This window comes from Haliotis rubra, unplaced genomic scaffold (genome assembly GCF_003918875.1).
Source record: "Haliotis rubra isolate DU_JTF1 unplaced genomic scaffold, ASM391887v1 Scf26, whole genome shotgun sequence".
Taxonomy (NCBI): Eukaryota; Metazoa; Mollusca; class Gastropoda; order Lepetellida; family Haliotidae; genus Haliotis; species Haliotis rubra.
In genome coordinates, this window is record NW_025766669.1 from 2,770,771 (window position 1) to 2,784,739 (window position 13,969).

General features: G+C 42.3%; 1 protein-coding gene across 1 annotated transcript in view; it reads left to right on the forward strand.

Moving 5' to 3' along the window:
* The first annotated feature begins 511 nt into the window (after positions 1-511).
* LOC124279981 (potassium channel subfamily K member 12-like) overlaps positions 512-13,969 on the forward strand; it is a 66,284-nt gene continuing 52,826 nt past the window's right edge. The window contains exon 1 of the mRNA XM_046715861.1: positions 512-1,576. Within this exon, the coding sequence (XP_046571817.1) occupies positions 1,237-1,576 (340 nt within the window). The 5' untranslated portion in view covers positions 512-1,236. The remainder of the gene's footprint in view (positions 1,577-13,969) is intronic.

Below are 13,969 nucleotides of genomic sequence, written 5' to 3' on the forward strand. Positions count from 1 at the left end.
TACATTCACCCAATCATCCATCCATCCACTCATCCATCCTTTCATCCATCTACCTTTCTATCTATCCATCCATCCATGCCCACATACGTATACCCCATCATTGATCTATCTCTCCCCCAATCTCTAAATCTCTCTATCCATCCTTCTATTCATCCATCCATCCTTATAATCTGTTATCTACCTCGCGCTTTACAATGCCGTTATATAAGTTGTAATTATCTTTCAGTGTGTCAAGGTGCGATTATCATGAGATGATGCGACAAATCAGCATCTGCTCTGATGAGGATGTGTCCTACATGGCACTGATCCCCGCAGATGACGCGCATCTGCTGTGACGACCATCCAGTGTTTATATTTTGATTGTATTCATCCCGTGGCAATGTTGCCGTAATTACAGGCCCAGCGCTGCCACCAAAAGTAGCTAGTGTTTAATGATGAGAGTTATTGTCGCACATGTTGCTGGTGAGCTGCTGATCACCCCGTCAGGCAGGCAGGCCGTCAGTGAGTCTCATGCCAGCCTATGCTGCTGCTTCACTCGCTCAGCCTACCAGATATTGACGATAATGCTGAGTTGTACGTATCCACTACTCTGTAGTGACAACTGACAGAGCCCGGGCGATGCCGAGTCATAAAGTCGGGATCTGTAGCGGACATACCTCCACCACTGAAACTTGTCACAGAGAGACGGTCAATGTCCAACAGTGATATCCAGAGGGCCTGTCAAGAAGAGATGCAGAGGAACAGGGAGGATGGAATATACGGAAATGGGGATAATTGAGAGGGGGCTCTGACAGTCTCTTGAGAGGTACATGACCTGATTAGGAGAGTGACGTTGCAGAAGCGGCTCGGGATGAGATACGGGTGTTTCGCGACTTCACCTGGAGTAATTGTTTGTGTTCGCCATGGTAAGGTTTACCCGGGCACCTGCTGACATGGCTTAATGAACTCAGTCCCGTTACGGGGTATTCTAACAAGCGACAACATTGCTTCTGAAAGTACTAAACGGAATGGGTCCAAGAAGGAAACTTAAAATGACTAGATGATACGTCACCGTGGTCAGTTTTGATACGATGGACAAGGCTTATGTAATTTACCTGACAACCTGTCACACGCTTATCTGATATATGTTTGTTTTTGTTGACAACGCAACGGTGTGACGGCATCCCCCGAGATCCAGGTGTGTGTGTGAGGATCGGTGTGGGGGCGTGGCGGGTATCAGCCCGGGAGTGTGGCAGCATGAGCCGGCCGGGGAGGAGGGGGTGCTGTGCTCTCCTTCACCTACGAGAAGACAACGCCCGTTTTATCCTACTGTTCGTAGTGATGGCTATTTACATGGTGGCGGGTGCCGGGATATTTATGTTGTTGGAGGCAGAAAACGAAGCCACGGAGAGGAAGGATTACCAGGATGCTGTGGATACCTTTTTGAGCCAGTACCCGGAAGTAAACCGGTCCCAGCTCCAGGCTCTTCTAGACCTACACGGTCGGGCGGAGACAGCTGGTATAGTGGGGGACAAGCGGCCACGTTGGGACTTCCCCGGAGCGTTCTACTTCGTTGGCACCGTCGTCTCAACCATAGGTGAGTCTTTAAAGTTAAATAACATTGACTTACATATTATATGTCTCACACACATCCAATGATGGATTTTTATAGACGGTGGGAGAGAGGAGGGGGGTAGGGGTGAGTTCGGAGTGCATCTGTTGTAAGAGACCCTTATGTTAACAGCATATCTAGGGCAATTAGGGACCCCAATCATGATGGAACCTCCATCAATATCACATTCCCCACCCCATCCCGACACAATCCCCCCATGGACTCCCACCACCATCCTTACCCCCATCAACACCCCATCCCCACCCCAGGTCAATCGTTTATCCGAATAGTGTATCCGCGTTATCGCCTCTGAATGCTTCCCAAGTCCCATCCATTCCCCATTTCTAAACAACTCCCCCATCCAAACCCCCATCAACACCCCATCCCCACCCCAGGTCAATCGTTTATCCGAATAGTGGATGCGCGTTATCGCCTCTGAATGCTTCCCAAGTCCCATCCATTTCCTCATTTCTAAACAACTCCCCATCCAAACCCCCATCAACACCCCATCCCACCCCAGGTCAATCGTTTATCCGAATAGTATCCGCGAATCCATTGGATTTCTAAACAACTCCCCATTATCGCCTCTGAATGCCCACCCAAAGTCTATCCATCCCATTCGCCCCATTTCTAAAGTCCATCCATTCCCCATTTCTAAACAACTCCCCATCCAAACCCCCATCAACACCCCATCCCCACCCCAGGTCAATCGTTTATCCGAATAGTGGATGCGCGTTATCGCCTCTGAATGCTTCCCAAGTCCCATCCATTCCCCATTTCTAAACAACTCCCCATCCAAACCCCCATCAACACCCCATCCCACCCCAGGTCAATCGTTTATCCGAATAGTGGATGCGCGTTATCGCCTCTGAATGCTTCCCAAGTCCCATCCATTCCCCATTTCTAAACAACTCCCCCATCCAAACCCCCATCAACACCCCATCCCCACCCCAGGTCAATCGTTTATCCGAATAGTGGATGCGCGTTATCGCCTCTGAATGCTTCCCAAGTCCCATCCATTCCCCATTTCTAAACAACTCCCCCATCCAAACCCCCATCAACACCCCATCCCCACCCCAGGTCAATCGTTTATCCGAATAGTGGATGCGCGTTATCGCCTCTGAATGCTTCCCAAGTCCCATCCATTCCCATTTCTAAACAACTCCCCATCCAAACCCCCATCAACACCCCATCCCACCCCAGGTCAATCGTTTATCCGAATAGTGGATGCGCGTTATCGCCTCTGAATGCTTCCCAAGTCCCATCCATTCCCCATTTCTAAACAACTCCCCATCAAACCCCCATCAACACCCCATCCCACCCAGGTCAATCGTTTATCCGAATAGTGTATCCGCGTTATCGCCTCTGAATGCTTCCCCAAGTCCCATCCATTCCCCGTTATTTCTAAACAACTCCCCATCCAAACTCCCCATCCTTACCCCATCAACACCCCATCCCCACCCCAGGTCAATCGTTTATCCGAATAGTAGATGCGCGTTATCGCCTCTGAATGCTTCCCAAGTCCCATCCATTCCCCATTTCTAAACAACTCCCCCATCCAAACCCCCATCAACACCCCATCCCCACCCCAGGTCAATCGTTTATCCGAATCGTGGATCCTCGTTATCGCCTCTGAATGCTTCCATGGGTGACCCTCAATTACTGTGATAATATAGATACACTATTTGTCTCACCGCGGAGGTGGTGTTACTGAAGACAATGTATCTCCATCCCAGCTGCTGCATCTACTCGCATAAAGACACCTGTCACAACAGCGTCATTGTCCTCCTTCCCATCTACAACAGATACTGGAGATTGTGTATCGATAGTTGACATACATGTTCTCACATATAACCAACATTTTAAACTGGAGGTTGTGTATAGATAGTTGACTTGAAACCGTTATAAACGGGGAACATTTGCCATTGACATGAACTTATTACAAATGAAAACATTTTACATTCATATACTCTAACAGGGAATAGTTAGATTTGCCATTTACACTTATCACAAATACATGTGTATATATTTGCCATTGATATTCTGTTATAACTAACATGTTTTACTAATATACATACTTACACTTTAACATTATACTATAACAAATACCAAAATCCCAGTAGCGTTTCAAGCATTTTACATACCCCGTCCTACCACTATCCAACTTGTACAGGAGACTTCTCACATACGCTACCCCACAACTATCCAACTGGTAGAAGAGACTACCTACATACCCCTCACCGCCACTATCCAACTTATGCAAGAGACTCCGTACATTCCCCACCCTTCCATTGTCCAACTTGTACAAAAGACTAACTACATGCCCTGTCTACCACTATCCAACTTGTACAAGAGACTCCGTACATATCCTGCCCCACCGCTATCCAACTTGTACAAGAGATTCCGTACATTCCCCACCCTTCCATTGTCCAACTTGTACAAGAGACTACCTACATGCCATGTCCACCACTATCCAACTTCTCCAAGCGACTCCGTACATTCCTCACCCTACCATTGTCCAACTTGTACAAGAAACTACCTACATACCCTGTCTACCACTATCCAACTTGTACAAGAGACTCGTACATTCCCGCTCTACCACTATCCAACTGGTACAAGATACTCCGTACATTCCCCGTTCTACCACTATCCAATTTGTACAAGATACTCCGTACATTCCCCGTTCTACCACTATCCAACTTGTACAAGAGACTCGTACATTCCCCGTTCTACCACTATGCAACTTGTACAAGAGACACCTGCAATAAATACGTTCAGGAAATGAAGACGCTGATCATTGGTCCCAAGTGGTCACTTCAGTACAAGCCATAACAGTCAGATGTTGTCTATAAGTAATCCCGCGTCCCCTCAGACCGTGTGTTGCCATGGCAACATATTAACGTTCTTCCCGTGTTTAAACAATTGGATTGTACCTCGTATTTGTAGTTCATTAATAACTATACAAATCTGGCACAATAAAAGCTACCAATTCTCAGTAAATTCAGTAGGTATCCCCTTAGTGATGCATCAGGCGGAACGTCAAGGGATTGGTGGATATTGATGTATTGCGTTTGCTCTTTTAGGAGTACAAGTGTGTGATCTAATAGCAGCAAATAGCCCTGCTTGTTTATATTCTATTTGCTTCATAAGACTTGCAAATGATATGCCGAATCCTTATCATAATGGCGCGGTCGACTGATGGCAGTTAGCATACCATTTCAGAGGCTTCATCCCCTTATCTTCTGCTTTCCTTACACAAAACATTCAACGTTGAAGCTCCTCGCGGACATTAGATCGGTGCGTGGTAATGGTGACCTTGAGTTGCTGCGGCAGTACCACGCCATTATGTGTTTTAATAGATTATTGAAGGATATCATATCGGATGGATCAGCTATTTTTACAATCGATATAAAGTCAGTTGGAGTATTTAATAGTGTTGTGTGCAATCCAGCATCGTCAGTAGTACTGTGATACAGCTGTAATATTGCTGACAACAGCACTGCCATGATACAGCTGCTGTAATATTGCTGATAACATCACCGCCGTAATGCAGCTGTAATATTGCTGATAACAGCACCGCCGTGATACAGCTGTGATATTGCTGATAACATCACCCCCCGTGATACAGCTGTGATATTGCGGACAACAGAACTGCGGTGATACTTCTGTTATATTGCTGATGACAGCACCGCCGTGATACAGCTGTAATATTGCTGAAACAGTACTGCCGTGATACAGCTGTAATATTGCGACAACAGTACTGCCGTGATACAGCTGTAATATTGCTGATAGCAGCACTGCGGTGATACAGCTGTTATATTGCTGACAATAGTACTGCCGTGATACACCTGTAATATTGCTGATAACAGCCCCGCAGTCATACAGCTGTAATATTGCTGATAACAGCACTGCGGTGATACAGCTGTAATATACCTGAAAACAGCCACGCCGTTATACAGCTGTAATATTGCTGACAACAGCACTATGTTGGGACAGTTCCACTATTGCTCGTTCACCCATCATTAAAAGATGCATTAGCATTTTCTGTACTTCTGTGAAAAAAGTACATGTCATAATATGTAATTATTACCGAAATGCATCCGGTGTTGTCAGATCATGGCAACAGTGTCAATATTTGTCACCAGCAGCAGAACGCCCCTTCATCAATTACACAGAACATAAACACCACGCTAACCATAACACACCTCCTCATATACAAATATTTATGACGCTCTTGAGCAGCTATAAATTATGTCATCACAAATAACACAGGAACTGACTGTGATTCTGTTTGAACTAACCAAACCCTTAATTGTGATCTGTAACGAATGACCGCCAGTAGTGGTGTTTTATCAGTGAAACAGAACCAGATTAGGATCGTTGACCTCTGCCATTAGAAACGCCGTTCGATGGTAACGCAGTGCGTCATGCTATATTTGCCGAATCTGACCTCTAACATGTTCCAGCACCAATGGAGTACTGTAAACAGTCAACAGTCACGATAGCGGTGTACAAGTTCAAATATCGTGTAAAATGTTGACTTGAATAAGTACAATTTGGTTCTACACAAGAACATGACTGACGTGACCTTGATCTGACGTGACCTTGTTTGGAGAAACTTGTAGGTGTGAGTGGAGACGTGTTTGCTTAGAGACCATCTTCATTCGAAGATTGTTGTTTGTTTTCGGATGATGAAAGAAATACTCTTTTGATTATTCTATTATTTGAAATTATCTTGTTCCATGGGGATATGTTACAAATCTGTTCTGGCACAAGAAGTCTTCGGCAATATGCCAGATGCGAAGGAATGGCTGCTGAGGTCTTCATGTCCTCGAGTAATATCTCTGTAATCATTGCGAATTAACATTCGTGAAACACTGAGACTGTACAGAGGATGTAGCTTTGTTTCTTTGGTGGTTTGTGAATAGGTCATACCGATTGTGGACATGAGATGGCCAATTTTGGTTTAATATCTGACGACGTCGGCGAAACCTTATTTCAATATTATTTCCAAGCATAACAGACTTGAACAAAACATGTGTTCGTTATTCATATTTAATCTTTGTTTCATGAATAAATGCATCTAAAAAAGAGCAACTTATTTCGCAGAAAGTTTGGTTGTAGCCATGGGCATATGGTAGTGTTCATGTGTATATTTACTACTACTACTACGACGACGACGACGACGATGATGATGATGATGATGATGATGATGATGATGATGATGATGATGATGATGTTGATGCTGCTGCTGCTGCTGCTGATTTGGATAATGATAGCACCAGTAGCGAAGGAAAAAGTTATTTGTCCATGACTAGAGAGAGTTTTTACTTGAAGTACACAGATCAAATGTTTGGTATCGGGTCGGATCCTTCCATTTGGAGTGATGAGCAGAAGCAGGTCCCAGAAATAACTAGGGTTCGATTAAGTGTACCATTGGTATGCAAGACAGTAAAATTTGAAAGCGATTCGTTGTTTGATTAGAAGCCAGTATAGACCTCTGTCGATAGGAGTGTTGTGGCTGGACTTCAGAAAGAGAGAGAGAGAGGGGGGACGAGCAGCAGCACTATCTCGGTTACGTTGAAATCGGTTGTGGAGAAGGTTTACATTTAGAACTACATAAACACTAAAACCACATGAAAGTCTTCAATCTTAATGATAATGTGTGCATTGTTTCAATGTAACTTGGTTACATGTTTATAATTCGTACGGGCGTTCTGTGGTATATGGGGGGTTTGGGGTTGGGGGTTGGGGGGTTGGGGTTGGGTGGCGTGTGGTGGTTGTTGGGGGTTCGTCCGTCATGCTGAAGACCTGGGTTCGACTCTCACATGGGAACAATGTGTGAAGTCCCTATCTGAGGGAATATTGCTAAAAGCGACTAACTCACTGTGGTATATGGAGTGTATTTGTCACATAACTGTTCCGTTACTGTGGTTACTCGTAGAAAGGGATATTTTTGTATGTTTCAATAATGTTCAAACCGCGTCTTTTAAGAATGAACTACAATATTTATTGTAACTGGAACGCATTTAGGTGTATTGACGAATCATCTAAGTGAGTCCATTATTCAAGTAAGTGATGTATATTGATATGGCCATTATTCATGTAAGTGATGCGTATCGACGTGTTCATTATTCATGTAAGTGATGCGTATCGACGTGTCCATTATTCAAGAAGGTGATGCGTATTGACGTGTCCATTATTCATGTAAGTGATGCGTATTTACGTGTCCATTATTCATGTAAGTGATGCGTATTGACGTGTCCATTATTCATGTAAGTGATGCGTATTGACGTGTCCATTATTCAAGAAGGTGATGCGTATTGACGTGTCCATTATTTAAGTAAGTGATGCGTATTGACGTGTCCATTATTCAAGTAAGTGATGCGTATTGACGTGTCCATTATTCATGTAAGTGATGCGTATTGACGTGTCCATTATTCATGTAAGTGATGCGTATTGACGTGTCCATTATTCATGTAAGTGATGCGTATTGACGTGTCCATTATTCATGTAAATGATGCGTATTGACGCGTCCATTATTCAAGTAAGTGATGCGTATTGACGTGTCCATTATTCAAGTAAGTGATGCGTATCGACGTGTCCATTATTCATGTAAGTGATGCGTATTGACGTGTCCATTATTCATGTAAGTGATACGTTTTGACGTGTCGATTATTCATGTAAGTGATGCGTATTGACGTGTCCATTATTCAAGTAAGTGATGCATATCGACGTGTCCATTATTCATGTAAGTGATGCGTATCGACGTGTCCATTATTCAAGTAAGTGATGCGTATCGACGTGTCCATTATTCAAGTAAGTGATGCGTATTGACGTGTCCATTATTCATGTAAGTGATGCGTATTGACGTGTCCATTATTCATGTAAGTGATGCGTATTGACGTGTCCATTATTCATGTAAATGATGCGTATTGACGTGTCCATTATTCATGTAAGTGATGCGTATTGACGTGTCCATTATTCAAGTAAGTGATGCGTATCAACGTGTCCATTATTCATGTAAGTGATGCGTATCGACGTGTCCATTATTCAAGTAAGTGATGCGTATCGACGTGTCCATTATTCAAGTAAGTGATGCGTATCGACGTGTCTATTATTCAAGTAAGTCATGTATATTGATAAGTCCATTATTTATATAACATATTTATGTCCCTCTAATCTTTCCGGTATTGCAAGGAATTCTTTAACCTCTTCCTGAGTTTTACAACTAACTGTTAAATACTTTAACGGCCGAACGATATAACAATCAGACATTTAAAATATCAGTAAGCACCGCATTTTCCACCAGCTCAATCATGATATTGACTCTCGTTTAATATTAGAGATAACATTTGCCTGTTCGATAGCATCATGGCTTTTGTAGATATGGTTTTCGAAATTGATCACGACCATCTCAGCTACATTATATGTGATAACGAGATGTGCCATTTAATACAGATGTATCAAGTTAACATTTACACATAAACATTAGTTTGTCGATGGCAGCTAAGTGGGTCAGACTTCCCGTCGCGATCCATATTCCAATATCCTTTATGATATATACACTAATTAGTACATAAAGTACAAAGCAGATTGCTTGTTTGGAAAGTTCCAAAAGCAGCGACCTATTGTGCTGGAGCTCTGTAGTGCCAATATGCATTTGATGAATAAAGAACACATATAATTACCATGGCATAAGCTGCAGGTTGTGATAACACTGTATAATGTGTTATATTAGCAGGGAGCCCGTATTCACAGCGTGGCAGCTTGTTTACAGGCTGGCAAGTCGACAGGCTGTTACTTATGTAACATGGTAATAGGCTCGCACGTTTCGCACTATTTCTGTTATTGTTAGGTGTTTTCTCATTTGTTACGTTTGTCGTTAGTTGTCATGGATGTTCAGGTCATCACTTCTTTGTTAGGTTTCTTTACAAACCGCCATTGCATTAAAACGGTGATCGGAAAGAAAACCACAGAAACAAATGTCACGGACAAAAGTCACAATACAATCATAATAATATATACTCATGCCAATAATGGTTGTCACCCCCCCCCACCCCAACCCCACCCACACCACCACAATTCCCACACCCCTCTCCAATTAAAAACTTGAAGGGGGTGACAACCATTATTGGCATGAGTATATATAAACACTGACCACAATAGATTTTTTATCTTTTTGTGTCATTAGTTTCTGATTCTGACTGAGTGTTAGAGCGAGTACACCGTGTTTTGTTTAATAAAGTGGTCTTTCAAATGTTTTCAAAACACTATGACCATAATTACTTTTCCATCATGTATTTTATTAAGGGCAACAAAGGCGGTTTGAAAATAGTATTTGAAGGACACATGTACAGTAAGCATGCAAGTCGTAACAACGAAATCTGGTGGAAATGTACAAAGAGGTACAGTATGTCATGAACTTAATAAAATTGGTTATTGTGACATTTGTCCTGTGACTTTCTTTCCTACATTCAATAACAAAGCATGGGTGCGGCGTCAAGCGACAAAAACATATTCTTTATTCATATTCTGTTCAATCAATCAATGTTTATTCAGAACACTGAAGGCCACGGATAAATAGTACAATACATAGTTTATACAATGTTCAACAGCTGAGCAAATTTCTCTTCATAATAGTATGATACATAAATAAAGCAATATTTTCAACTGATATACGGTTAGCAGCTGACAATAGCTAGTTAAAAATGTGTTTTGACGTTTTTTTAATGCTGTTCATGGCGGGTGATGTTGTTAGGACAATAGCTGGTTAAATATGTGTTTTGACGTTTTTTTAATGCTGTTCATGGCGGGTGATGTTGTTAGGACAATAGCTGGTTAAATATGTGTTTTGACGTTTTTTTAATGCTGTTCATGGCGGGTGATGTTGTTGGGACAATAGCTGGTTAAAAATGTGTTTTGACGTTTTTTAATGCTGCTCATCGCGGATGATGTTAGGACAATAGCTGGTTAAATATGTGTTTTGACGTTTTTTTAATGCTGCTCATCGCGGGTGATGTTGTTAGGACAATAGCTGGTTAAAATGTATTTTGACGTTTTTTTAATGCTGTTCATGGCCGGTGATGTTGTTAGGACAGGACATGCTAGCAAACAGGTCTCTTCATATCATTTTCAGCGATTTTTACATCTAGTGGAATCTGGTTTGGTAAATAAAAGAGTTTGGGAATATCCTTCCCATGACGTTTTATATTGGAGTGAGAGGGAGTGAGTTTGGTTTTACGCCGCTTTTAGCTATATTCCAGCAATATCAGGGCGGGGAACACCAGAAATTGGCTTCACACTTTGTACCCATGTGGGGAATCGAACCCGGGTCTTCGTCGTGACGAGCGAACGCTTTAACCACTAGGCTACCCCGCCGCCCTTGTATATTGGAACGAACGAAATTAATGGTTTAACGTCGGCTTTTAGCATAGCCAATGTCGCCGACGGGGTAGGTGGGGTTTGAAATAAATGAATTAATAGTGTGTTAATAGGGATAAACCACCATACCCCAAAAAATGTAAATTTTGGGGGATTAAACTTAACTGAGTTTAAAATAAAACAGTTATAAATATAATATAATATAAATAAGATAAGATAAGATAAAGTGGTCTAGTGGTAGAATACTGTATATTGGACAACAATGTGCAAGGATAAGTACACCTGGAATCGTCTACGTCTCACGTCACAGATCTGAACCTCTACAAAAACAACACAAAGCGGAATGATGTTGTGGAAACCTGTTTGCAACAACATTCAGATACAGTGTAGCAACAACATTCAGATACAGTGTAGCAACAACATTCAGATACAGTGTAGCAACAACATTCAGATACAGTGTAGCAACAACATTCAGATACAGTGTAGCAACAACATTCAGATACAGTGTAGCAACAACATTCAGATACAGTGTAGCAACAACATTCAGATACAGTGTAGCAACAACATTCAGATACAGTGTAGCAACAACATTCAGATACAGTGTAAACTGGCGTACAAAAGAAAGTACACACCCGGAGCTTTTGGATTACTTTCCAAAAACCGACGCAAATGTTTTGAAAAGAGTTTTTACAGTGATATATAAGTCACAGACTTTCCTAATATGTTGCCAAAACACCACAGATATCATGCCCAATTGCGCAGTTGCCAGTCAAAATCATAACACTTTTCAAATAATCCTAAAACACCAGGTGTGTACCTTCTTTTGTACGGCAGTTTATTATAATGAATCAAACAACATACAGTCAAGTCTCGTTAATCCAACTCTCGTTTATCTGACAATCGGCTTTATCCGACACTTTTGTTGGTAACAAATTGAATCAACGTAATTTAGTCTCGTTAATTTAGTCCCGCGTTCTGACTCCGAAAGCCCCAATTACAACCGTCTGTCGTAATCACTTACTAATTCGTCCCGTTAATCCGACACTGAGATTAGCAACACGTGTGATCAATTACCCGTGAATACACTGCCACGTGTCACTGAAGATGTTAAGATACGCGAGGAGCAATGAGGATTATGAACACAAATTCGTCCATCTGATGAACATCTTATAACTGCTGTAAAACAGGAAAGTGTATTTGAAACTGAAAGGCTAAACGGCTGCCTCAAATAGGTAAAATAGTGTCTCATTAATCGTATTTCATAACATATGCTAGCTTTGAGTGAGTGAGTTTAGTTTTAAGCCGCTCTTTGCAATATTCCAGCAATATCACGGCGCGGGACACCAGAAATGGGTTTCACACATTGTACCCATGTTGGGAATCGAACCCGGGTCTTCAGCGTGACGAGCGAACGCTTTAACGACTAGGCTACCCCACCGCCCCTGCTAGCTTTGAGACCCAGATCAGCTTAAGACTTCTTTGAAACTGAAAGGCTAACTGTGTATGGTAACGTATTACACCCAAACACTGCTTAACAAAAGAAAGCATGCAGAAATGATATGCTTGAAGCTAAAAATTAAACAAACAAGAAACAATTACTCGATGGTGTTGTAGGTGATGCCGTTGTAAATATTCAAGCCGTTGCATTTTGGCGACCGTTTACATCTTAGTAACATTTGAATATTTTATGGCTTTGGACGAATCCAATTTTCGAATGTAAAAATTGCTTTTCGCTGCAATTTAATTATATTTCACCAGTATTATCGACCGCTTGAGACAAAATATCTGTTCAGTCAGAGTCGTTTGAAACAGAAACAGGATGTATTTTCAGCCAACCCGCGTTTTTCTTTTGCAATGAGGGTGCCACGCAATTAATCTCGAGAACATCCAGCACGTCTAGTAAACGATTTAGTTGTTTTTGGTATGCCCTGGGGCATTTTATTGTTTCTTTTTGATTAATCATCCAAACGTGGCGTGAACCAGATCAATTGCAAACGCTTAATTTCGCTCTCAAATCTGTCCTGTTAACAGTTAAGCCTTCAAACGTTATCGTTATAATACGATCTTCTCTCAAAAACATGAGCATCGTTTGCCGTAGTGTAACAGAGAACATACTGAATAAGATTTATCCGCTAATCGCTCGGCTCAAGCGACTGGCTCGTTTATCATTGTGCCAATACGCTGCTCTCAAGGGGGAAGTCTAGCTTTTCACTGTGCGAATACGTTTTACCTGATTGCTGGTCTCACTGTGTGAATGCGTTTTACCTGATTGCTGGTCTCACTGTGTGAATACGTTTTACCTGACTGCTGGTCTCACTGTGCGAAAACGTTGCACCTGATTGCTGGTCTCACTGTGCGAATGCGTTTTACCTGAAGGCTGGTCTCACTGTGTGAATATGTTTTACCTGAAGGCTGGTCTCACTGTGCGAATACGTTTTACCTGAATGCTGGTCTCACTGTGTGAATACGTTTTACCTGATTGCTGGTCTCACTGTGCGAATACATTGCACCTGATTGCTGGTCTCACTGTGCGAATACGTTTTACCTGATTGCTGGTCTCACTGTGTGAATACGTTTTACCTGATTGCTGGTCTCACTGTGCGAATACGTTTTACCTGAAGGCTGGTCTCACTGTGCGAATATGTTTTACCTGAATGCTGGTCTCACTGTGCGAATACGTTTTACTTGATTGCTGGTCTCACTGTGTGAATACGTTTTACCTGAATGCTGGTCTCATTGTGTGAATATGTTTTACCTGAATGCTGGTCTCACTGTGCGAATACGTTTTACTTGATTGCTGGTCTCACTGTGTGAATACGTTTTGCCTGAATGCTGGTCTCACTGTGTGAATATGTTTTACCTGAATGCTGGTCTCATTGTGCGAATACGTTTTACTTGATTGCTGGTCTCACTGTGTGAATACGTTTTACCTGATTGCTGGTCTCACTGTGCCAATACGTTGCACCTGATTCCCGGTCTCACTGTGGCAATACG